The sequence below is a fragment of the Cynocephalus volans genome, chromosome 3, assembly GCF_027409185.1.
Source record: "Cynocephalus volans isolate mCynVol1 chromosome 3, mCynVol1.pri, whole genome shotgun sequence".
NCBI classification, from domain to species: Eukaryota; Metazoa; Chordata; class Mammalia; order Dermoptera; family Cynocephalidae; genus Cynocephalus; species Cynocephalus volans.
This window is the reverse complement of record NC_084462.1, coordinates 105,114,747-105,142,122: the sequence shown is the minus strand read 5'-3', so window position 1 is coordinate 105,142,122 and position 27,376 is coordinate 105,114,747. Positions and strand designations below refer to the sequence as shown.

General features: G+C 38.3%; 2 protein-coding genes across 2 annotated transcripts; both read left to right on the top strand.

Annotated features, from left to right (window-relative positions):
• Nucleotides 1-815: 815 nt before the first annotated feature.
• Nucleotides 816-7,154, top strand: CCNB1IP1 (cyclin B1 interacting protein 1). Its single transcript, XM_063092294.1, has 3 exons — nucleotides 816-1,112; nucleotides 4,450-4,783; nucleotides 6,900-7,154. The coding sequence occupies exons 1-3, from the start codon at nucleotides 816-818 to the stop codon at nucleotides 7,100-7,102; spliced, it is 834 nt and encodes a 277-aa protein (XP_062948364.1). The 3' UTR covers nucleotides 7,103-7,154.
• A 2,443-nt stretch (nucleotides 7,155-9,597) lies between these two features.
• Nucleotides 9,598-26,994, top strand: TTC5 (tetratricopeptide repeat domain 5). Its single transcript, XM_063091060.1, has 10 exons — nucleotides 9,598-9,669; nucleotides 15,077-15,209; nucleotides 16,498-16,709; nucleotides 17,102-17,252; nucleotides 17,682-17,773; nucleotides 19,740-19,796; nucleotides 20,330-20,476; nucleotides 20,652-20,866; nucleotides 24,232-24,376; nucleotides 26,423-26,994. Exons 1-10 carry the CDS (start codon nucleotides 9,619-9,621, stop codon nucleotides 26,540-26,542), a joined length of 1,323 nt encoding a protein of 440 aa, XP_062947130.1. The 5' UTR covers nucleotides 9,598-9,618; the 3' UTR covers nucleotides 26,543-26,994.
• Nucleotides 26,995-27,376: the final 382 nt, after the last annotated feature.

The window sequence follows — 27,376 nt, the reverse complement described above, 5'->3', positions numbered from 1 at the left end:
TCCATTACTTGGATGAATTAGGTTAGTTTTCATTTAATACTAGCAGGGAGCTACTCTTTTTTTAAAAAAATGAAGTATAAAATCACAGATAAAGAATCTGAGAAATTAGCATCTATGAAAAACCTAAAAATGTAGCTTAAAATACTTTGCATTTAAGAATGTTTGAAATCAGTGCCTGGACTTTTTTGTTTGCCAAGCGTGAGATGTGGTACTAAAATATTCTTGCAAAGTATGACTGGATAATTTTTTTTTTTTTTTTTTTTTTTTTGTGGATGGCGTGTAAGGGGATCCAAACCCTTGACCTTGTGAATGGATAGCAAATTTGGATTTTTGTTTAGGTATTGAGGAATGGCAAAAAACACTGATTTAATTTTTACTTGTTTTCACTTTGTAAATATTGTATATTATTTTTGACTGTAGTAAGATTTGGAACCATCTGTGTCTTTAACTGTTTCCTTAAAATTTTTTTTTCATGGCCTTTGTAGTGGTTTGCACAAAGACACACCACAATTAATATTATTGAGTGACTGAAATTAATATAATATTTATATATATATTTTGGCAGGTGACGGTACTGGGATCCAAACCACATGTGGCCCTGATGTTATAACCCCACTCTCTGACCAACTGAGCTAACTGGCCAGTCTATAAAATATTGATTATAGTAAGTACAAAAATATAAAATGTACATTATTTTATCACAATAAAAACATGCATATTTTATTTATTTAATTTTCATTGCAATTTGACATATTACTTTTTTACTTACTTTTTATTAGGATTTCTTCAGCATCTGGAGGACTCACTATCCTATCATGTCTTTGTGTGAAGATATGTTGCTTTGTAATTATCGAAAGTGTCGCATCAAACTCTCTGGTTATGCATGGGTCACTGCCTGCTCTCACATTTTCTGTGATCAGCATGGCAGTGGTGAGTTTAGTCGTTCACCAGCAATCTGCCCTGCCTGCAGCAGTACTCTTTCCGGAAAGCTAGATATTGTCCGCACAGAACTCAGTCCTTCAGAGGAATATAAAGCTATGGTATTGGCAGGACTGCGACCAGAAATTGTGTTGGACATTAGCTCCCGAGCACTGGCCTTCTGGACGTATCAGGTTAGTGCTTAGGCTAGTTTATTTTAAGAGTATGATTTGAGGCATATGTGGGAACTTCTAATATTTTTCCTTCATTATTTTATATTTATTTTTTATGAATGTGTGGAAAATTTACTTTTTAATAAGTTGTTTTCAGGGCTAGCTGGTTAGCTCAGTTGGTAGGTCGCAGTGCTGTTATAATACCAAGGCCAACCCCGTACCAGCCAGCTGTTAAAAAAATTTTTTTTCTTCTTTCCAAAAGTAATGTTTATTGTTGAAAATCTGAAATTAACAAGATAAAAGGCCACCCGTAATTCCATCACTCAGAGATTACCAGTATTTATATTTTTGTTTGCACATAAATATATATATATAAAACATATGTATATAGTCATCCCTTGGTGTCTGTGGAATGTTGGTTCCAGAACATCGGTGGATACCAAAAACTGCGGATCCCTAAGTCCTTCATATAAAATGGCTTAGTATTTGCATACAACCTGTGCATATCCTCACATATACTTTAAATCATCTCTGTTATTACCTATAATTCCTAATACAGTGTAAATGCTATGTAAATCGCTGTCATACTGTATTTTTAAAATTTGTATTATTTTTTATTGTTGTATTGTTATTTTTTGGTTTTTCCCCAATATTTTTGATTCGTGGTTTGTTGAATCTGTGGAACCCGCGGATACAGAGGGCTGCTTGTATGTAAACCTACATTTTTTTCTGTACAAAAATAGTATAATATCACACATACAGTTTCTCTTTATTTTGTATTTTTAAAAATTTCTCTGTTTTTTTTTCCCCACACATACAGTTTTTATGGCTAAAGTTGACAATATATTATGTCTGGTGTGAATATTTTGTTAAATATTTTTTCAGTTATGTATCCTATAATCATAATTCTAATGGTTGCATTGTATCATAATTTGTTTCCAAGTCATTAAAAAATGTGGTTTTTTTTGGTGGCTGGCCAGTCAGGGGACCGGAACCCTTGACCTTTAACACCATGCTCTAATCAACTGTAAAAATCCTTTGATGAGCATTCTTATCATCAAATTCACAAACTTTATTATCAGCTATGATTAAATTCCTGAAAGTGGATAAATACATGTGTTTTTTCAAATTGTCCTCCAGTAAGGCATATCCATTTGTGTTCCCTCAAGAAGTGTGTGAAGGTGGTTGGTTCTCCATACTTTCTACTCACCAATTAGATATGGATAAAATAGAATCTTATTGCTCTTTACTCATTTCTTGGGTACTTTCAGATGAATACATTTTCTTGCATTTTTTTTCATGTATTTTTTCTTTTTTGGATTGCCAATTTCACTTGGCTTATTCCACTTGCTGCAGTTTTTTTTCCTGCTGATTTGTAAGAATTCTCTATGCATAAATCATATGCTCCTAGAAATGTTTTTTCTCTTATCTTTTATTTGTCTTAAATGAGTTGTTTGAACATATAGAAGTTTAGAATTTTTGTGTATTTGATGTAATCATAATTTTAATGATTGCATTGTACCATAATTTGTTTCTAAGTTATTTTAAAGTGCTGTGATAAGTATTCTTGTCATCAAAGTCACATCCTTAACTCTTTCACTTTATGATTTTTGCCTTTGATACCTTAGACCTTCCTGTGGAGAACTTTAATTGTGTCCTTGAATATATTGTTATATATTACATATACATTTATAATAATGCTTCTTAAGGATATATGTCACCTGTTAAGTAAATATTTTTATTATGTATTTCTGGGTAAGTTGCCCCTCTTATGTGCTCCTATATCTTCTTATGCTTATCTTTATTGTATTATTTATGTTGTTTTGTAATTATCTGCATACTTGTTCATCTACTGTAGTTAAGAGAGTTTTTTTTTTTTTTTTGTCTTTTTCGTGACCTGCACTCAACCAGTGAGTGCACCGGCCATTCCCATATAGGAGGAGCGTCGCCGCGCTCCCAGCGCTGCACTCTCCCGAGTGCGCCACGGGCTCGGCCCGTTAAGAGAGTTTTTTAAGGTCTGGCTTTGATTCTTATACGTTTCTGAGTCATCAGTTACCATCATAGTTACTGGTGTTAAGTCTTAATAAATACTTATTGGCTGAATGAATAGAAGTTGTATCTTAAAGAAGATTCTTATTTGGGGGGTGGTATTGATTGAACATGTGTATGTGGTATTGTTTTCATATTTTAAGATATGGTGGAAACCAGTGAATGAGTTAATAAAGGTAGCCAGAAGTGTGTTTTTCTTTATTTATTTTCCTATTTAGTCATTTGAGTACTAGGAAACATTTATATTTTATGCAACTCTTAGGTGCTTGGTATATATAAGACATGTGCCTCAAGGAGACTACAGTTTACTGGTGATAAAAATTAAAAGAAACAAAAAACACAACTGGATATTTACAATACATTTTTAATACCCACAGTGATAAGGGAAGTGCAGAGTATGATGGGACCCTAAAGGAGGGACAGATAACTCAGAATTGGTGGAATTACATCAAAGTATTTAGAATGGGCAAATTAAAAAAAAAGGAGTGCTCGTATTTTATTTTCTGTCAATAGTTAAAAGAAAGGAAATTCAAAGATAAGCCAAAATTGACTTCTCTGTGTGGTAGTTGTCTATTGCTGTGTAATAAGCTTAGTGGTTAAAACAACAGATGTAGTAGCTTAAAACAGCACACATTATTATCTCATAGTTTCAAATCAATTTTTGTGAAGGGTGTGACATCTGTGTCTATATTTGTTGGGACCTCAGTTTTTTGCTGGCTACTGATCAGAGGCTGCCCTCAGTTACTTACCTCTTGGGCATTCCCAACATGGCTGCTTACTTCCTTAAAGCAAGCAAGGGAGAGCGTCTCCTAGTAAGACAGAATAGTCTTACATAATGTACTTGTGAAAGGACATCCTATCACTATTGCTGTATTGTAGTCACATGTTTCACCCACACTCAAGGGAATGGAATAAAGGGTGTAAATACTAGGATCCAGGAATGATGGGGGGCTGTCTTAGAGTCTGTTCTTCACACTCTGGATTACTTGAAAAATGGGATTATATTTCTTAAAAACCTTTGGAATACATGTCACTTAAAGTAAGACAAAAACTTCTTTTGGTAGTATCATGGCAGTGGTTTGAGAACATTCCTCCAGATTTTTTTCTATGCATTTAGTAATATAACTTCTAATTTTCTATAATAATCGCCTCATTGTGTATCCTGATTGCTTCTTAACTTGGTTCTAAATGTTAAAGTAATAACCCCTATACAAGCATCTTTCTTTTCCTTTTGTGTTTTTATAACATTTTATAATATATAGCTTTGTACTTGTTACCTTAAAAATCTTTGCTTTCTTTCTTGGGACAGGTACATCAGGAGCGTCTCTATCAAGAATACAATTTCAGCAAGGCTGAGGGCCATTTGAAACAGATGGAGAAGATATATACTCAGCAAATACAGAGCAAAGATGTAGAATTGACCTCTATGAAAGGGGAGGTCACCTCCATGAAGAAAGTGCTCGAAGAATACAAGAAAAAGTTCAGTGACATCTCTGAGAAGCTTATGGAGCGCAATCGCCAGTATCAAAAGCTCCAAGGCCTCTATGATAGCCTCAGACTACGAAACATCACTATTACTAACCAAGAAAGCACCCTTGAACCATCCATGATCACACAGGCTGGTGTTTTTGGCTTCCCATCAGGTAAGAAAGAACATGGGATACCCAATATCTATTTTTTTTTTTTTTTTAAAGGTGAACGGTAAGGGGATCTTAACCCTTGACTTGAGTTGTCAGCACCACGCTCTCCCAAGTGAGCCACGGGCTGGCCCTCCAGTATCTATTTTTTAAATAAATCATTTTTCCTACTGTGCTGTGTACAGTTCCAAGCAGTGAGTGAAGACTCCAGGGGTCTAGAATCATGGTAGGCTAGGGATACTTCATCCGTGTCTCTCAACCTGTACATAATTGCTTTTAACTATTGTATTTGCTTACATTTGCTTAAATTAAACCTTCAATCAGAGTTAATCTCTTCAAAATAAAAGTTCGCAAATAGCTGCTTTAGGTTAAAAGCTACTTAATTGTGGTCATAATGATTATAATAGCTGCCGTTTATTGATTCCTTATTAAGTGCTAGGCACAATTAAAAGTGTTTTACATGTATTCATGTACTTTACAACACTCTGTGAGGTAGGTGTTATTATACCTATTTTACAGATAAGAAAGCTAAGGCACAGAAAATTAAGTAACTTGGTCACAGACCTATCTTAGGGCCTACACTCTTAACCATTTGCTATCCTCCGAGAAGGCCATGTTTCAGTTTCTTTCCTGTGCCAATATTGACCTCACAGTTCTTAAGTTATTGTTAGTTGTTTAGTTGGTTTGTTCTTTCATTTATTCATTGTACATTCATCAAATATTTGTCAAATACAGTCATGTGTTGCTTGATGGGGATGCATTCTGAGAAAGGCATCATTAGGTGATTTCATCATTGTGCAAATATCATAGAGTGTATTTACACGAACCTAGATGATATAGCCTACTATACACCTAGGCAGTATGGTATAGCCATTGTAATTTTATGGGCCCACTGTTATATATGCAGTCTGTCATTGAGTAAAATGTCATTATGTGGTGCACGACTGTATGTTTTATATGCCAGGCTGTTAGGCATGATCCTAAGCAATGAGGATATAAAGATTATCCGGATAGGATTATTGGCTTCTGAAAGTTCACAATCTAGGACGATACCAGCTCTTTTCTACTTGTTATATGCCTTGAAGATGGAATGAATCTCATCTCTTCTTGAGTTCTCCCCTTTATGCTATTCTTGATGCAACAGAATCCAATTTTTGCTATGCTGTTAATATGCTGTTAATATAAATTGTCTTTGGCATAGAAAAAAAGTGAAGCTGCTTCTGTTGGACTCTCCTCAATACTCATTTTTTTGATATTTATTATAGGCTGAGGAAAAAGATTTAGTGGAGGAAGAGATGATGTCCTAGAAAAGGTGCAAAGTGATGAGATGAAGAATAACAGATATAAGATTTGAAACAAAAATAAGTTTCTGCTTAACTTTCAGTTAATCAAACTTTAATTTAGTCAAAGTGTTATTGTAAATGGGCACTGTACATGTTATTTTTTTCTCATCACTGTCTACGTTTATTTTAATTCCTTTCATATTCACCAGTTCTTTTTCATTCCACTTTTTTACCTGTTAGCTTGAAGCAGATATAGTCAGCATTTTCCTTTAGTTACCTATTCCTTTAAAACCTGTCAGCCAAGGTAGAATTTAGTGGAAGTAGTTAAATGCTCATTTAGTCAAATCTATTGTCTGATTTTTCTTAAGGCTATGCTAATTGGTATTGGGTCATGAGTACATACCAATATTTCATACGTGTCATATATTTTCTATAATGTTTATTGCAACATTTTACAATTATTTTTAAAGAACCTGGGACAAAAGATTATATATACTACATTTTTTAAATAATTCCTGGGAAGTAGATTAAATAGATAACAAATAAAATTATGATATTGTAAATTCTAGATCTACTAAAACCATATTTCATTGTCAAATTACTTTTGGTGATGAGATCATGGCCATCAGTGGAAACTGCATTACAAAAGATGGTGCAGTATATGCTGTGGCAGGGGGCTCTCATAGCTCTTTTCTTTATCCAATATTAGGTCTATATTTTATCCATTTCATAGAAATTGAGTTCTGTTAAAAATATTTATTGAACGACTTTTGTCTTTTTGTTCCTAAATATATATGAGAAAATAGATGCTTAATTTCTGCCCTTATTTTTTTTCCTAGGCAACAATTCCAAGTTTCCTTTGGATGATACACCAGTTCGAAATCGGGGTGGTGGAGACGGAGATTTTCAGTTCAGACCATTTTTTTCGGGTTCTCCCACAGCACCCGAACCTAGCAATAACTTTTTTAGTTTTGCTTCTCCAAGTCATGAATTAGAGCAGCAGCAAGTCTCTAGCAGGGCCTTCAAAGTAAAAAGAATTTAGCTCACTTTACAGAGTGTTTCTGTGTTCACTTTCAGTGATTTCATTTAGCAAATAATCTTTATTCTAGAAAGAAATCGCCAATCTCCCTGTACTATTAATATTAAGTCTTTGAAGTTGTCTTCCCATTTTCAATTTATAAAAAACTCAGTGGCAGTGTGGGGGATGGTGGCTTTAGAGTCCTGTTTCATTGTTTCTATTATTTAAAGCACGAGCATTTTGTTAATCTTAATTTCACTCTGAACTGTTGAATTTTCATTGCTTGTGAAAAGGTCATGACATTATTGTTTCTGTCTGTACTGTTTCTGACTGAGCTATGTGTTTATGCCAAAATATATAAGCACCTGTGTTATATGTAAGCATGTCAATTTGGATTCTGGTATTTATGTATATATGTATATGTAAGTATGTTCATTTACACTGATATTTTGCTGTATTTGCTAGTGCATTTCTGTGAAAATTTTGGTCTTGGAAAATGGTGGGTGATCTGTGGCTTGTTATTTGAGTATGTGTATTTATTTGTATATATTTGTGTATTTGCCCTCATATTAACTTGTTTGGAGGTGTGCTCATTTCAATGAATGAGGGTACAATTTCATGCATGTCTGTTGAGTCGCTATTTTTATTTTAAAATAGTTCACATTGATAAAATTACTTTGTAAGTTGATTTATTGGCATTTATTTTAAAATAAAACTACTTTCTTTACCTTTTTGTCAACTGTTGCCTTGGGTTTACTTATTTAGGAATGTACTTTTATTGCAGAAAATTTACCTATGTGTTATTCATCTCAAGAGATTATATTAATTAAAATAATATCAAAGATTTATTCCTTCTTTTCCTTTGTTAAATAGTGAGCATTTCTGACTGCTATTACAGAAATTATGCTTAATTGCTACTGTGTTGAATTATTTAAAATGTAGAGCCAAGAAAGAAATTTGAAAGACATTCTCAGTAATTTTATGTCCTGTTAGCAGCAAGACTTGAAAGCTTACTGGTGGGGGAAGCAGAACATCTGGGTTCTAGTTATGGTTTTTTCAATATATTGGTTGTGCGAGTTTGAGTTTAAATTTTCTGGACCTTAGTTTGTATATTTGTAAACTGAGGTATTGAATTAAGTTATCCTTATAACTTAATAAGAGTTTTCTAACTCTTAAATTTTATGATTGATTCTTATTGGTTTGGGATGAATTACAATGGAATTACTTTAAATTATTTTTAGGTAATAAAAGTCATACTAAAATAATTTGAGGATAATTTATATTTAGTCATTATAGAAAGGCAAGTAAATACCCCTGCTTTACGTAATTGAACAACAAGCAAGTAATGTTTTCTTCCTTAGGAGTATAGAGTCTAAAATCTCTTCAAGTTTTCTTTTTACTATTCCCCAAAGTTAAAATGTTGTCTAAGAAAAGATAAAAAATCTTGACTTAAAAGTTTTCAAACATCCTTTCCTATTTTACAGCTTTTGAGACAGATTTTATAGATTACAGTACAAGGTATTTTCTTTCCCTATGCAGTTTATAGTTTGTTGGAAAATGGCTTGAGGAAATGACTTTATGTATATTCATCATTTCTGCTTTGAATGTTTGCTTCTTTATTAGGTTCACAGAATCAGTTTGAAGTACAAGTAAGCTATAATTAAAACTAAAAAAAGTAAAGAATATTACATGCTACTTTAAAAAATGTATTCAAGAGTTTAATACATTCACATGGTACAAATTCAAAAGGTCTTAAAAGGCACAGAGTGAAAAGTCTCTCTTTTACCCCTGTCCCCCAGCCCACTCACTTCTGCTCTTTGGAAACAATTATTTTTGCCAGTGTCTTGTGTCTCTTTCCAGATATAGTCTATGTAGAATTAAATAATTTTTTACTTAAAAATTGTGGTTTTTTTTTTTTTTGAATTGGTAATACACATACATGGTAAAAAATTCAAAAGACTACCTAGTGAAAAGAATTTTCTTCGTTCACCCACAACTCCCAGTCCCCCTGTTTCCATCTTCAGAGACATTGTTTCCCATGTAGCCTTCTGGATATAGTTTACGAATATGTAAGCATTATTACTATACAGCATCCCAAGTGTAGTAGATTTATTAGGATAGTGTGTTCAAAATGATAAAATTATTCATATATAGAAAATCATTGCAAAGTTTGTAAAAGATTCAGGTAAGATACCATTGTACCACATTCCCTTCAAAATTTTAAACATAACATGGGCATTTACTGTCTTAACCTCTCTTCTCTGGGGGCATTATAATCTTGGTATAAATAAGTAGAAGATATGAAACCGAGAACATTTTGTTTTCAGGATTTGGGAAAGAAACAAGTTTATGAACTCACAAAAGCAACTATAGACCATCTCCTCTGCTATAGGAATTGGGTTACGTTGATTAAGAGCAAAGCACTTCAGCTGTAGGTAATCCTCCAGAGCCCTAGATGTCGCTGTGGCTCCACGATGGGCGTGGGTATAAGTCTCTGTCGTTATAAAGTTGGGGGCGGAGAAGCCAAGAGTAGCTGGGAAATGATGGCTGAGGAAGAGGAGGAAGTCAAGAGGATCTTGCAGAAATTGCAGGTGAGGCCATAGATTAAAATCTGTATTTGCTTTTGTTATTCGGGAAGAAGCAGGAAGTCCAGTTTATGCGGTGCCTGCGAATTCCTTAGCACATACAAGACGCTGTGTAGGCGTCTGTGCGGTTACTATAACAACTGAGGGTGCAGCTGCAGCCAGGGAGGGGAGCCTACCTCGCCAGCGGGAGGGCGCAGCCGGTGTGTTGGGACCTGCTGCTGACCTGACTGCACTTAATTTCAGTACTGTATGGTACGGGATTTGTCGCTCCTAACTTTATTCATGTACATTCTTAGGAAATTTTTTCCTCGGTTCATTTATTGCAAATAGCGTATACTGTGTATGGCAGATCTGCATGAACTGTTAGCATATGTTTTGATCCCCGCAAAGGCCGTTTCTTTAACACCTTTCTACTTTGAAATTGGCAACAATCACAGTAATGGCCTGCACCACAAGTATCCTGGTTACTCCCTTTATGAGTAACGGTTTTGATTTTTTTGAACACTGTAATCCCAGTTTGGGGTCTGATGCTGAGGGGTTTAGACTCCACCTAGTCCACAGGTGACTGTCCTTCTGACTAGGGCTAGTCTTTTCTACTTGATAGGTAGGAGTTAACTAGTTGATTGGTTCTTTACCATCTTCTAATGACTCAAGATTTTCCGCAAACCTCAGAAACTCATTTCTTTATGTTCTAAGACTTTAAGACAACAGAATATAAACATTAGAACAATTGCAGGCTTGTAACTTCTTAAAGGCATCTAATGCAAAAGTTTAAACATTGGCGAGATTTCTTCTTTTTTCTTTTTTTTAAAAAGATGCCCGGTAAGGGGATCCGAACCCTCGGCTTTGGTGTGATCAGCACCACACTCTCCCAAGTGAGCCACGGGCTGGCCCTAGGCCACAGAATTTCAAATGATAAATATTTGAAGAAAAATAAGAGTGTGATTTAACAGTGGGGGAGGGGAGAAAGGGGTTACTTTGGTTTGGGTAGTTAGGAAAAGCCTCTTTAGAAGCTGATATTTGAGTTGAGATCTAAATGATGAGGAATGAGTCATGCAGAGATCTGGGGAAAGAGTGTCCAGGCATAGGGAAAGTCATGTGTAAAGTCCTTACAGGGGGGTGGGCTTCACAGGTTTGAGAAACTGAATGAAGGCCAGTGCAGCTTGAGTAGTATAGGAGGGAGAGTGGTAAAAAGTGAAGTTGGTGGAAAGGTGGATGGTGGGAGGTGAGATCATACGGTCTTCTAGGCTGCAGTAAGGAGTTGGATTTTAATTGTATTTGCAACGGGAAACTATTTGAGGGTTTGTGATATGTAAATTTTTATAAGGTAAGCCCCACTACAGTGAGGGGAATGGGAGAGAGTAGGAGCAAGATGACCAATTAAGAAGCTATTGCAACAGGCCAGTCAAGAAAAGAAGCTGATTTAGTCCAGGATGGTCATAGTGGGATGGAGAGAGGTGGATGAATTTAGGGTGTGCCCTAGAGGTAGTTGATAAGACTTGATAGTATTGGATTATATGTTTCTGCTGCTATTCAGTTTCAGGAGAATAGATAATAGAAAAGCTTTCCCTAGGGCCAGCCTGTGGTTCACTCGGGAGAGTGTGGTGCTGATAACACCAAGGACACGGGTTCAGATCCTATATAGGGATGGCTGGTTGGCTCTCATGGGAGAGTGTGGTGCTGACCACACCAAGTCAAGGGTTGGGAACCCCTTACCAGTCATCCTATTTTTTTTTTTTTTTTTTTAAAGTTGACCGGTAAGGGGATCTTAACCCTTGACTTGGTGTGGTCAGCACCACGCTCAGCCAGTGAGCCAACTGGCCATCTCTGTATAGGATCCGAACCTGTGGCCTTGGTGTTATCAGCACCGCACTCTCCCGAGTGAGCCATGGGCCGGCCCCGGTCATCCTTTTTTTAAAAAAAAAAAAAAAGAAAGAAAAGCTTTCCCTGGTATCATAGGAAGACTCAGAGACATTTAAAAGAGGAAAGAGAACATTTACTTGCAAAAATGCAAGAGAGCCAGCAGATGACTTGACAAAAAAAAAATCAAACAAAACAAAGCAAAAAACCTATAAAACACAACAAGCATTTAAAGAAATAAAATCGTGCAAAAATACCACGGTTACTGTGTTAGTTCATTTCTGTTGCTTATAATACAATACCTAGAATTGGGTAATTTATAAGAAAACAAAATTTATTTTTTACAGTTTTGGAGGCTGGGAAGTCCAAAATCCAGAGAACACTTATGGCGAGGGCCTTTTTTGGTGGTGACTTTGGCAACGCAGGGTCTCACACAGTGAAAACGATGGAGCAGAGAGAGAGATAACTCCTTGTGGGCTCTCTTTTTAAAGCCCTCAGAACCACACCCATGAGCACCATTAAATCATTCACTATGGCAGGGTCCTCACAAACTAATCACTTCTTCAAGGCCCCACCTTTCAATTATCATAATAGGATTTCCCACCCTCAACAATTACAGTGGAAATTAAGTTTTGGGGGGACATTAATCTAAGGCACTCTGCCCTGGCCTGCCAAAACTCAAGTCCTTTTCACATACAAATACATTCATTTCATTCCCAAAGTCTCACCTTGTTTTAACCCAAAAGTCCAAAGTCTAAAGGTTCCATCTGTGAAATCAAAACAAGTTGGCCGCTGCCAAGATACAGTGGTGGGACAAGCATAGGGTACATATTCCCATTCAAAAAGGGAGAAATAGTCTAAAAGAAAGGGGTAACATCCCAAATAAGTCTGAAACCCAGCAGGGCAGGCATTAAATCTTAAGACTGCTAAATCATGTACCTTGACTCCATGTTTGACATCCTCTGCATGCTGGTGTGGGGGTTGGGCCCCCAAGTCCTTGGGCAGCTCCACTCCTATGGCTTTCCTGGTCTCAGGCCACATTTCAGCTCTCCCAGGCTGGTGTTCCACTCTGGCAGCTCCACAAATCTGGGAGGTCCCACTCTCACAGAGTGAGACATTGTGATGTTAAGGTTTCTCTGCTGCAATTCCAACCCCACATTTCCACTTGGCTCGCTCTAGCAAAGGGGGTCTGCGATTATTCCATCCCATGATAGATCTCTTCCAGGGTCCCCAGGCTTTTCCATACATTCTTTGAAATCGGGGTGGAGGCTCCTAAGCCTTCACAGCTCTGGCATTCTGCGAGCCTGCTGATCTAACAACATGTGGACACTGCCAAGGCTTCTTGCTGTGTTTTCCAAAGCTGTGGGTCTAGCCACACTTGGGTCCAATTTAGCCATGTCTGGAGCAGCTGAAGCAGCTGGAGTGTTGGTTTGGGACCAGCATTCAGAAGTGGCTCTGTGTCGAGCTCTTTTACCTGCCTGTAATCCTGTCGACTGGGCCAATTGTCGACTAGGGCTGGGTCCAGAGCTCACAGACTCCTCATATCAGTTGTCCAGACTGGGTCACAAACCCTTCACACTCACCAGACCCCTCACATGCCAGGCTAGGTCACCAGACCCCTCACATGCAGTTCTATGAGCTAGGCAACTGGCAAACAGGTCCTTGAAAGCCGTAGGTTGGAGAGCATGGCTGCATGGTGTGGATGCCTGAGGCAGATGCCAGCCAAGGTGGCGGCGCCACGCATGTGCACTAACTCCACAACATTTACAAAGAATGCACTGCGCCACCCCCAACCATATCTAAGGTTAGGGGACCTGATTAAATTATTCTATTTTCCCAACACCCTGGGCAGCCCAGGAGGGTGCCTTGAGCCTGTTCCCTAAGACCATTCTGTCTTCTTAGGCCTCCGAGTCTGTAATGGAAGTCAGCCTTGAAGACCTCTGAAATGCTTTCAAGGCCTTTCTGTCATTCTCAACCACATGACCAGGCTGCTGCAAACTTTCTGAATCTTTATGCTCTTCTTCCCTTTCTTCTGTACTAATCTTTTTACCAAACAGTCACTGAGCTACACCCTTGCTTTTTTCTCCTGAAAGTGCTTTCTGCTTCTCTATCACATGGCTAGGCTGCAAGTTTTCTTAATTTTCATGCTCTGCTTCCCTTTCAAACTCTGGCTTTATGTCATGCCTTTGCTGCCATAACTCAGTGTAGGCTGTTACAAGTAGCCATGCAGCTTCCTGAATGTTTTGCTGCTTAGAAATTTCTTCTGCCAAATACACGAGGTTAGCACCTTGAAGCCCCCCATTCATTAAAACTTTTGGGCATGAACGGAATGCAGTCAAGTTCCTTGCAGTTCATAGCAAGGGCGATCTTTGCCTCAGTTTCCAATAAACTACTTATTTCCATCTGAGACCTCAGAATGGTCTTTACAGTGCATGTTTCTGAGAATAGTCTGTTTGCAATTATTTAACCAGTCTTAAGAAGTTCCAAACTTTCCTTAGTATTCTTGTCTCCTAAACTCGCACCAGCAGCTAGGATTTTTCTAGCCTGCTCCTTCAAATTCTTCCAGCCTTTCCTCAGCACCCAGTTCTGAAGCCACTTGCACATTTTCAAGTATTGTTATAAGCAACAGCCCACTTCTCTGTACCAATTTTCTGTATTTGTCTGTTTCTGTTGCTTGCAACATAATACCTGGATCTGGGTAATTTATAAGAAAACGAAATTTATTGCATTTAGTTTCAGAGGCTTGAAAGCCCAAAGTCCAGGGAATGCTTATGGTGAGGACCTTCTTTGGTGGTGACTTTGGCAATGCAGGATCTCACATGGTGAGACTAGCGGAGCAGAGAGAGATAGCTCCTCATGCACTCTCCTTTTAAAGCCCTCAGAACCATGCATATGACCACCATTAAACCATTCATTATGGCAGGGTCCTCACAATCTAATCACCTCTTCAAAGCCTCACCCTTTCAATTATCATAATAGAATTTCCCACCTTCAATAGTTACAGTGGAAATTAAGTTTTGTGAGGACAAATTGGTCTGTTTGTGGTGGAAAACCATGACTTTTTTACATGTTTATCATATTCACAAGGGTCACGTTGTATTTTCAAATATCAGTATAGGAAAAATCAGGGACAAAATTGTTTTTGTTAGGAAAACCAGTTTTAAGGGTAAATTTCAAAGTTTATTCTTTGGGGACCACAACCAGATAGGATGGTCTTACTAGCTTTTGGTTTATCTCAAGTTGTAAAGTGTTTACCTCCTGTGGTACATGAAGTGCTTAAGTCATATTGGAAGTCCTGCTGGGGCTGGGGAAGACAGCACCATCATTATGGTGCAGAGACTGGCATGGGACAACTTGGGACCATGAGAGTGAGCACTGGTTGCTTTTCCTCATGATCTGTGTCATTTTGGTAGACTGCTCACATGCCTGCTATAGTAGGTGAGATAAGGGAATTGGTATTTCTAGGCCAGGAGCTGGTATGACTGGCTAATTGAACATTTTCTTGTTTGATGATGTTCTTTTCACTTAGTGATACTATTCTTATGCTTCCTAGGAACTGGTTGATCAGCTGTATTCATTTCGAGACTGCTATTTTGAGACACACAGTGTTGAGAATGCTGGGAGAAAGCAGCAGGATGTGCGGGAGGAGATGGAGAAGACCTTGCAGCAGATGAAGGAAGTAGTGGGTATGAGCCCTGAAGAGTGTGCAACCTCCTGCCCTTCACTGAAATATGATAGAGTTTTGCTCTGTGCCTTTGGTATCATATTTGTGGCTGCTATAGGATGGTACAATAGACTATATCTTGTAAGGGCCTCTGTGAGGGATGGTAACCTTTCATTCCCAAACTACTTTTCCTAAAGTTTGATTATATGAATGACATGAAATAAAAGACGATACTTGTTGCTTGAACTATTGCAGTAATCTTGATTGAACTTTCTGCTTCTAATTTCTTTTACTTCCAAATCAATTTATATGAGTGTACTTCAAAAAGTTCATGGAAAAATAGAATTAAAAGATAATATGACTCTTTCCATGAACTTTTTGAAGTATCCTCATGTAATGACCATGGCCATGATTGTCTAAATTATTACTTCATGCATTTAATCTTATCCTCTTGTCTACCTTTTTGCTCAAGTATCTTTAAAGATTTCTCCTATTGACTGACTGAAGTCTAACCCCTTAACTTTCAAGTCTCCATTGTTTTATTCTTTAGCCTCATCTTTGTTTTTTGTTCTGTTTTTTTGCGGCTGGCCAGTATGGGGATCTGAACCCTTGACCTTGGTGTTGCGATGCTGCTCTCTAACCAACTGAGCTAACTGGCTAGCCCTAACCTCATCTTTAGAAGAACTTTTTGTTTCATCCTGGTGGCACCGTACATTCTCCTGTGAACATGCCACATGTATTTCTGTTTCTATGTCTTTGCTTATATCGTTTTCTAACCAGGAGGGTCTTGTGTTTTCTGTTCTTCTCCTGACTTTTTAAAATCCATTCATTGGGTGTATCCTTTTCATTGTTTTAAGTTTACATGTATATGCTTTGTCTTCTCCACCAGATTGTCAGTCCCTCCAGGGTAAAAATAGTGCTTTCTGTGTTACTCAGTTACCTAACATAGTACTCTGCTTGTGGTAAGCTTTTAATAAATGGTTTCTTTCTTTTTTTTTTTTTTTTAAAGATGACCGGTAAGGGGATCTTAACCCTTGACTTGGTGTTGTCAGCACCACGCTCTCCCAAGTGAGCTAACCGGCCATTCCTATATAAGGGTCTGAACCCGTGGCCTTGGTGTTATCAGCACCACACTCTCCCGAGTGAGCCATGGGCTGGCCCTTAAATGGTTTCTTGATAAAGGTTTTCCTTAACTCTTTTCATTCTGAGAAATGGCATGCAGTTATTCCTTGAGAGACAGTGCCCTGGTCTTTAACTGTAAGACTGCCTTGTTTTTTTCACTTTCCCTTATCTTTTTGCCTTTCTCCTAGGTTCTGCCCAGGGTGAGGCACAGGTTCTAATGCTAACTGGGAAAGCACTGAATGTGACTCCCGACTACAGCCCTAAGGCTGAGGAGCTTCTATCAAAGGCTGTGAAGCTGGATCCCAAGCTAGTGGAAGCTTGGAACCAGCTGGGTGAGGTGTACTGGAAGAAAGGGGATGTTGCTGCTGCTCGCACCTGCTTCTCAGGAGCCCTCACCCATGTGAGCCACTCACTATCTCCTTAGAAAACACAGATGGGAAGGACGGGATTCCTTTGGTTCTATGAATTTCCCTGGGACATGAATACCAGAGTAGAACTGAATTTGAAGTAGGAGAACAGAATCAGAAGGGAGGAAGGATGGGGGAATAGACCTGGATAAGGAAAATAGGGACAGGGGACTGAAAAAGGAAGAAGGTGATGGGATCAGGTTCAGGGGTAGATGAGAAGTGAAGAAAAGTGAGCAAAAAAGCTGATCCTTGTAGATGGGGGTCCAAGAGTAGATGGCAGCAAGAATTAAGATGAATTCGATTTAGGAGAAGGTTGAGGTCAGAATAGATCTGAAAAGGGGTGGTAGGGTCAGGAAGGTGGAATAAATGTCTTCTCTCTTTGCAGTGCAAGAACAAAGTCTCCCTGCAAAATCTGTCAATGGTGCTTCGGCAACTACGGGCTGACACTGGAGATGAACATTCTCATCATGTCATGGACAGTGTCCGGCAGGCTAAGTTGGCTGTGCAAATGGACGTCCATGATGGCCACTCTTGGTGTGAGTGCTCTCAAAAGATTTCCAACAAGTTTCTAGAGCAGTGGTTCTCAACCATGGCTACATACCAGTATCATCTGCAACCTATATATTGAGTCTGACTGATGGCAAAGCCAGGCATCTTTGTTTTGAAGAAGTCTGAAAGGCAATCTGATGAACTACTATTTTAGGAACTCTTGGATCTCTCAATCCAAGATAGGAGACTTATGTTTCCACAAAAGCAAGGCAGGGCTTTCATGCAGTCTGTTCAAGTTTTTCTTTAGGGTCCATGTTTGTCTCTCTATCCTGGTGGAACTTTGGGTATACTAAATAGTGTCATCCTTGCTTTGGGTCAGATGTGGAGCCTTCCAAATAGACTTTCAAGGGTGACCAGAATAGGTCTTATCTTGAACTTGGGCTCTGAGATGATCCACCATTGTGTTTCTCTTTCAGATATTCTGGGGAATGCATACCTTTCTCTTTACTTCAATACGGGCCAGAACCCTAAGATCTCCCAGCAAGCCCTTAGTGCCTATGCCCAAGCAGTAAGTACTCTGGTCACCCAGGCCAGATTAATAGCGGCAGCAACAGAAGCAAGAGCATCGTTCAGTTTTCTTTGTGGCCCTTTAGCAAGCAGCGTGGATAGTATTTGCTGGGATCCAATGTGTGTGGTTTTCCAAAGCTGTGTCTGCAGAGGTGACTTATTTCTTCTTATAACTTGAGTGTTAGGAACCACTTGCAGTGTAGTGTCTTGGTGCTAGATAGCTCCTTGAGCTATCTAGGTTTCTTATAGGCATGTATAACTGAGTCACAGAGCTGGCCTCAACATGTTCATCTTTTTTAATGAGAAAAAAGTCTATTAAAATAATGCTTATTAATATTTGTGTACATTTATTTTAAAGAAAAATTGAAAACAGTAATACTGAAGTGTAAATTAAGTGCTATCCCCAAATTATCTATTAGATAGTATGGCTCTGGATTTTTCATAGGTTAAAAGAGAAAACAACGTGTAGCCTATTATGCATCATTTCCTAGGAGTTAATTCACTAGAGCTCATGCTTTGCTAAGGCTTTCAAGCCATTATTCTATCTATAGACACTTATAAAAGCTTTTCTTCAGGCTTTGAGTGCCTGATTACTCACTATTAGAAGGTTCACACTGGCCTTCTGAGCACTTTTTATTTAGCCTTCATATTTACCTTTCTTCTTTTGCTTTCTTGCTTCCCTTGATGTAGAGAATTGCTTTTTAACTTTTAGACAGAGGAATTATATTTTACTCTAATTTCCTAATTTGGTGAATGTTTATATTTTAAAAATAATATGATGTATTCATAAATTTTATGTTTGCTGAATAGTTGCTTTTAACTCTTAATTTCTTCACTCAAAGCTGTATTATTATTTGTAATTGACATGCAATGATTGTACGTATTTATGGGATACAGTGTGATATTTCAATATATGTATATCGTGTAATGATTAAATCAGGATAATTAGCATATCTGTTACTTCAAACATTTATCATTTCTTTGTGTTGGGAACATTCGAATTCCTCTCTGCTAGCTATTTGAAAATATATAATAAATTATTGTTACCTGTAGTCACCCTGCAATGCACTAGAACACTAGAACTTCTGGCTGTAATTTTGTATACATTAACCAACCTCTCCTTAACCCCTCTCCCCATCCCCTCTCCTGCAAACCCTCCCTAACCTCTAGTAACCATTATTCTACTCCCTACTTCTATGAGATCAACTTTTTTAGCTTCCACACAGGAGTGAGAACATGTGGCAGCCTGCATTTTTAAGCATACCTGAACCAACTATTTAAACAATTTTAATTCATGTTTGTGTTTTTGCAATGTGCCAAGCAATGAATAGAACTGAAAAAATGAAATGAGCATAGTCATAAACATAGCCAGCAGTTTCTGCACAGCACATTTGTTTGCAGTGTCCTGTGGTTTCTGGCCATATATTTTAATTAGAGAACCAGAATTTGACTTTCCATGTGTGTTTGAACTTGGATGTAGAAACATGATTTTGCATGTGTCTGGAGCCCGGTTCATGTGCAGAGGAAATGTATTAAATTGGCATCATTTCTGTCCTAGGCTAGGCTTTCTTCATTTTTACCAGCATCTTACTATTAAAAAAAAAAATTTTTTTTTTAATCAGAATGCTTTCCCACATTTCTTCTCATCATATTTTTATAATACTGCTTGGATAAATTATAATCATTTTTTCCTTTTTTTTTTTTTTTTTTTGGTGGCTGGCTGGTATGGGGATCCTGTAATCATATTTTAAAGTTTCACACATATAGGAACCATTACATCCCCGAGGTTTTAGAGACTAAGAAATATATTACAGAAGCAGTTACTGTGTAACAGTTTGGGTGCAGGTAACATTTTGATAAGAAAGACACTTCAATTTTTCTAGGGAGAGGAGGTCTAATACATGTTGGGCATGGCCACCCTTAAGATTGAGACAGGATCCACTGATGATCTTTTTATCCTGTTATAGGAGAAGGTTGACAGGAAAGCTTCCAGCAATCCTGACCTTCATCTAAACAGGGCAACGGTAAGACCTTGGGGTGGTAGTTGTCTAAAGGTCAAATAAATAAGACATCTAGGTCTTAGCCTATGAGGCTACAGAGGGAATGAGGGTACACTTAGCCTGAGTATACATAGGAATAAGGGTGGGTACAAACTGCAAGAGGGAAGCCAAGTTATTTCTAGGAAGAGCTAGCGCAATTTGACTTCAGCATCAGGTGGAGTCACTGGAGAGAAAGGAAAAGGGGTTGAGGAGATGGAAAAGTACATAGAGAATGGGAGGACAATTTAGAAGACTTCTGAAGTGTTAAGTATTTAATATAAAAATATAATGACCATATGTGCAACTTAACTATTTTAGAGTTTGGAATCATTCAGAAATGATTCCACTTTTGGGATTGTGTTCATGTTGGCTTTTCAGGCTGTTTATGATAGGACAGGAAAATAACTGGGGAGGAACACAATTTCTCTAGATTCCTAGCACATTGTGCCATTATTCCCTTGGCATACTTTGTTTATTTATACTTATAATTGGGAGGTTCTTGGTTACTTCTTGTACAGTTACATAAATATGAAGAGAATTATGGGGAGGCCCTGGATGGCTTCTCTTGGGCTGCAGCACTGGACCCTGCCTGGCCAGAGCCACAGCAACGAGAGCAACAACTCCTGGGATTCCTGGATAGATTAACCAGCCTCCTGGAGAGCAAGGTAAAGATGTCTAAAGAGCTTAATCCTACTTTTTATTCTGCTGTGGATCAATAAAATAATAATGGAATAGGCTTAGGTGGGAATGACCCTATAGAGGTGGGTGAAAGGGAAGGACTAGACTCTTAAGGAGAGTGACTAGTTTCCAGTTTCTTATCTATTTCTTCTTCCTTTGCAGGGAAAGGTAAAAACCAAAAAGCTGCAAAGCATGTTGGGAAGCTTGCGTCCAGCCCATCTAGGCCCTTGTGGTGATGGGCACTATCAGTCAGCCTCAGGGCAGAAGGTGACGCTGGAGCTCAAGCCACTGAGTGCGCTACAGCCGGGTGTGAACAGTGGTGCCGTGGTCCTGGGAAAGGTGGTGTTTAGCCTTACCACAGAGGAGAAAGTCCCCTTGTGAGTTTCTCTTGCCTTTCCTCTTTTTCACTCTTCTGAACTAATTGCTCTCATTTCCTGGTCTTTCTCTGGCAGTTGGGGACACTGTTAGTGGTCACAGATTTGTGACTTATGACTCCCTTCTGTGACTGTCCCATGAGCAAGTGTTGTCTAACAATCTCTTGATCAGAGGCCTTTGTAGATTCTGTCACTGCCCATTTTTTCCCCTGAGTTTGGTGCTTTGTGGATTCCTACCTTCAGGTATGAAATTTGACAGGACATGTTTTTTATAAGACAGACATAAACCTTGAAATTCTCTTGCTCCTTTGTGTTTTCATGATCACGGAAGTTGAAGGGGGACAGATTCTCAGTCCTGTTTGGACTTTGGTGTGCTTAGGCAGTTCTGGAAGATGAGCTTTGAGTTAGAATTTAAGGCCTGGTTGGGGAGATTGTCTCAGATGTCATTAAACAAATATTGATTGAGCATCTAGTATATGTGTTACAGGGAGTGAGGAAAAATAAATGTAAAGGACCCAGGCGAAGGGTGCTTTAAGTCCAGCAGAAGAAACAAATTAAGAATATTCCTTTCCTTTAGAAGATTTTTAAATCTTGAAAAATTAGGGTTTAGTGAGTGCCATCACTCCTTGGTCTTTCATTCACTTTCTAATCCCTGGTTGACTGGTTTCCTCTTTCTGTTTTCTACTGAAAAACAAAATTTTCCCTCTTAGGCTCACCAGTGTCTTTCTAGGTGCCTGATCCAGAGGCTTCCACTGCATGGCCTCATAACACTCTGACTTATCTCTCACTGTTGCCTTTTACATCCCTTCTGCTCTATCCAAACTGAAATACTTACAGTTCCCATTTCATGTTTGAGCTTTCTTCATGGCATTTTCTAGAGATACGTGTATTTGATGAGTTGAAGAGCAAGAAGATAGTTGAGAAAACTAGAGCAGATCCTAGAGCCAAGAGGAATGAGAAAGGGATATAGACAAAGGTAGGTTTTAGGGAACCTTGAGAACAAATATTTTGCCATTCCTTGGTTTTTCTTTTTCTGCCCAACTTCTTCTTTTTTTTTTTTTTTTAAAGATGACCGATAAGGGGATCTTAACCCTTGACTTGGTGTTGTCAGCACAATGCTCTCCCAAGTGAGCTAACAGGCCATCCCTATATAGGGATCCGAACCCGTGGCCTTGGTGTCGTCAGCACCACACTCTCTCAAGTGAGCCACGGGCCGGCCATATTTTCTGCCCAACTTCTAAATGTTAGGTTCTCAGAACTCTGTTTTTGTTCCTTTCCTCTTTTCTCTCTATACCAGGATGGCATATCATTGCCAACTTTGATCCTTTGTCAGTGGCTGCCTGGTATACTGTGTAGAAGGATTCTGAGGCTTTGACTGGAGTATGAATCATCTAGCTTGGTGATATCATATAAACCTGAGGCTTTGGCTGCCTCCTGTTTGCTCACAGGTATATCTCCAGCCCAAGCCTCATTTCCAGGTCTTGGATGCCTATATCCAGCTGCCTCTGGGCTCAGTCAGAAATGTCTAGCTCACCTATTCTTTCTCTGTAAACCTACTTCCATTGAATGTTTAACAGTAATGTTAAAATTACTTACCTAGTCTTTCTGTAAACCTGCTTCTCCTCCCTGGATTCCCTGTGAGTGAGTGGTACCACCTCTCCACTCAGTCACTTAATTAAGAGTTCTGGACATCATTCTAGACTTCTCCATTCTCCTGCATTGAGGAATCACCAAATTCTATAGATTTGCCTCTTTGTCCCTACTTCTCTGTCTCTGCTACCTTATCACTTTCCCAAACAGGTCTCCCTGAGTCCCTGGTTTTCCTCCAATGTTCCACAGTACTGCCAGAGGAATGTTTCTCAGATACAAATCTGACCATTGCCACTTCTTATTTAAAATCTCTTACTGGTCCTATGTAGCCTTGGGGATAAAGTTTAAACTCCTTAGCTTAGCTTAGCATACAAAGTCCTTCATGATTTGCTCTCTGCCTCTCTTTTCATTATATTTTGTCACTTCCTCACATGTGCCCTTTGTTCCAACCATGAGACTATTTTGTAGGTTTCAGAACAGCTATTTTTATGCCTTTGTGCCTTATACACAGTTATTCTGCTTGGATCATCCTCCAGCTTCTTTTTGATATAGCTAACTTTTTTCCTGCCAACATTTGATTATAAAATTATAAAAATTTTATAGACAGACATACTGCAAAGTTGAAAGAATGTTATAGTTAATATCTGTGTAATCAACCACCTATATTCTACCATTAACATTTTACTATACTTAGTTTATTTATCCTACTATTCATATCCATTGTTTCATCTTATTTTTGGTGCATTTCAAAGTAAATTGTAGAGATCAATACTTTCCTCTAAATACTTCAGCATGCAATCATTCACTGAGATCAGTTTTTGTTTACAGTACTTATATAAAATTTACATACAATGAAGTATACAGATCTAAGTGTATATTTGCTAAGTTTTGAGAAATGCATACACCTGTGTGACCCAAACTCAGAGATCTTACCATTGCCCCAGAAAGTTCCCTCATGCTCCTTCCAAGTTGATCTCTGTTCCTATTCACCCAGAGTTTTTTGTTTTTAATTTCCATTGAGGATTAGTTTTCCTGTTTTAACTTAGCTAATTTTTCATTCTTTAAGATTCACTTTGAGGGTCACCTCCTCAAGGAAACCTTCCCTGCTTTCCAGTGTTGATTTAGACATATCTCCTGTGGGTTCCCACAGCCCAATCTGTGTCTACTGAATTTGGCACAAAGGAAAAGGTATTCTAGCATCTATCACACTGTACTGTAAGTGGTGGTTTTATTGTCTGACTCCTGCCAGACTATATAAGTCATTCATAGCTGGATTAGTATCTTACTGGTAAGCCTGATGCTTGACACATACCTAATAATCAGTGAAAGTTTGTGGAATTAAACTAAACAGTGATGGTTAGAGGGTTTGGTAAGGGTGTGATAGTTAAATTGATATACCAGGATTCAACTACAGTATTTTGGGCTAGTTCATCATTAATATTTGTTGAGTGGCCTCAGTGTGCATATGTCCTAAGTTCTTGGCAGAGTGACATTTTGGATTCTTGTGTATATTTATGTATAATATCTAAGACAAATGAGGACTCAGATGTACATAGTGAATGATGTTACCTGTCATAGGTTTTCTAAATAAGTAACCAAGAAGGTGTGTGTGTGTGTGTGTGTGTGTGTGTGTGTGTGTGTGTGTGTGTGTGTGTGTTTGGTGGCTGGTATGGGAATCCAAACCTGTGGTCGTATTTTAAAAACCACTTTTTCTGCTCTTCTTTCCTACCCACATACCTTTTTTTTCCCCTCTCTCCTAACCCATCTTAATCTGGCAGTACATTTGGTCTGGTAGATTCAGATGGACCTTGCTATGCAGTGATGGTGTATAATATGGTGCAGAGCTGGGGAGTGCTCATTGGGGATTCTGTAGCCATCCCTGAGCCCAGACTTCGGCTTCACCAAATTCAGCACAAGGGAAAGGTGAGTGATGGCCAGGATTCTCTTTCAATTCATAGGTCCTGAAAGTGGGACCAAGCTTCTCTCTTTTTAAAAAATAGATATAAAAGTAATACACATGAGGGTACTTCAGAAAGTTTGTGGAAAAGTAGAATTAAAAGATGAGACGAATACTTCCACAAACTTTTTGGAGTATCCTCAGATGTCAGTGTGTGTAATATATATATATATATATATATATATATATATATATATATTTTTTTTTGCATGTGTGTGTATTTGCTATAAGGGAAACTACTGGTAAGCAAAAAGAAATTTAAAAATATACTGAAATATTATCATTCATACATTACTACTATTAATAGTTTTTTCCTTTTCATGTGCACACATATTCACATGCATATTGTTTAATCATGAATGGGATACTATATGCAAATGTTTGTGAACAGTTTCTCGTGTTTTTACATATTCCACGACATTGTTTTGAATAGACACAGAGTAGTGGTGATGAAGATGGTAATGATAGTTAACATTTACTGAACCCTTAACTGAGTGCTAAACACTGTGCTAAGAGTTTTACTGTCTCAATTGTTTTGTTCAATCCTCACAAAAACCTTATGAGAGTAGATATTTAACCACTTTTTTTTTAACCACTTAGATCAGGGTCAGTAACCTGTGGCCCATTGACCAAGTCTGACTCACTGCCTGTTTTTGTATAGCCTGTAAGCTAAGACTGGTTTCTGTAATTTTACATGAAAAAAATTGACAGAAGTATAATATTTTGTAATATATGAAACTTATTGGAAGTTCAGACTTCAGTGACCATAATAGAACTTTATTGCAATACAGCCACACTCATTTTTTTTATTGTCTCCTGTGTCTTCTTTTGCACTACGGTGTCAGAGGGTAAGTTGTTCTGTGACCCATAAAGCCTAAAATATTTACTATCTGGCCCTTTACAGAAGAAGTTTGATGACACCAGATCTAGACTATTCCCAGTTTTTCCCTATTATAAAAGTATTGTAGTAAACATTTTTATATCCTTGCCTGTATCCGTGATTATTACCTTAAATGAATTTCTAATGTAGAATCTGGGTCCAAAGGATATGTAGAATTCTAAGGCTTTTCATACATATTACCAAATTATTTTTTGGAAGGTTGTGCCAGTTAGTTGCTATTACCAGCAGTGGATGCGAGTAATTATTTCCCTGTAGTTTTCTTCTCAACTCTGGGTAGAAACCTCTGAAAAATTATTTGCTAATTTTGCATGAAATATGTTGCAACAAGGCTGTTTCAATTTGGTTTTTTGATTATTGGTGAGGTTGAGCATTTTATCATGTGTTTATTGACTATATTTCTTCTAAAAATTGCCGTTTTTTTTTTTTTAATCACTTGCCCGTATTTCTGTCAAACTTTTAAAAAACTTGATTTATGAGAACTCTTTACTTTACCTTGACTTAAAAGAGTCTGATTCACACTCCCAGTGGAACAATATTTTTTGGATGAAGGTATTTTAACATGTTTTACAACTTCAAATACATTTGAACTGGTAAAGTGAGTGATATCTTTTCTGTTATTAGGAAAATGTTTACATTCTGTTACACATTCTGTTTTTTCCTTTTGATATAAAAGCGAGAAATAACTTTAATTTGTATTTGGCAGATTAATATGGGGTTTTACAAACACTTGGGAGTTTCTCAGAATTTGCACTGGCTCTGGCTGGCTGCTATAATCGTCTAGTTAATTGTCAAGAAACACTGTGAGAAACAGAGTCTGTGAGAGCTGGTGGCATCCTTTTGTTCAGCAGTGACAGGAACCTGCCTTTTTTGAGAACTGTCCTATTCTTGTAGTGACGCTATTGGTACCCTACTTGCCCCAGATTTTTCCTTCTGAAGACTGAAAACCTTCGGAAAATTCCATCCCCTTTGTTAGCTCAGTTTTGTCTAATTGAGATGGAGGTAAGGGGGTGGGTATACTGAGGTGGAGAAAGTCGCAGGTGGTGTATCTCTGTGCTGGAGTTTTTTCCATCGTAGGATCTGTAATGGCCCTCTGTCTGTCTGTCTTTTCTAGGACTATTCCTTTTCCAGTGTTCGTGTGGAGACGCCCCTCCTGCTAGTAGTGAATGGGAAGCCTCAGGGCTCCAGCAGCCAGGCTGCTGCCACAGTAGCATCGCGGCCGCAGTGTGAATGACCTTCCCTGAATTGCGTGCTAAGGAGGGAGCAGAGCGAGGCAAAAAGCTCAAGGCACTTGGCAGCTGGACCAGCCACAACCAGTTACTCAACCGGGATGGGGGGATGTTTTTAAAGAAGACTTTCACTTCCTCACCCTACAAGACACTTTGTGTCTCTTCTCTCTCTCCTGTCATCATGTTCCACCTCCCTGCAGGGCTAAACACTCTCCTGGCCTCTTTCACTGCTTTGTATGTTTTAAACAAAGAGCATGGGATTGGTATAAGTTTTGGGATCTTGCCATGGGACAGAGACCCCCAAGTTTCCTGTTCTTGCCTCCTTCCTGAGCCTCATGTGTATATATCAGTTCAGTTATTTATTGCTAAGGGAGGGGGCTTAATTTTTTAATGGCTTGGTTTTTGAGCAATTTTTACTTTTTGAAATTCAGACCCTTTACCTTCTTTGGAGCTAGAGCAGAATTAAATTTGTTTGGAAAAAAAAAACCCAAAAAACTCTGTAGTTTGGTCTGCTTCATTATCTCCAGGCTTGGATTCTTGGTTTTAGGATCACTTTAATCTATTGAAGTAATACCCTTTTTTCTCCCCTTTGTACAAAATAGTTCATTTGTCTCCCAGTTGAAAGAATTCTGGCAATGGACAGTCTAGGGTAGGAATGGGAGCTCCACAGAATTGCTGGAGACCAGCTTTCTTCCATTTTCCCATTCAGTCACTTCTAGGGGTGGACCTCACCATGCTCCGAGATGATAGATCAGTACGATTCTGACAGTGTTACTCTGCTGAAAAACAAGAGAGAGCTCACTATTCTGTTTGTCTTCAGATTCTAGTGAACATTTTGT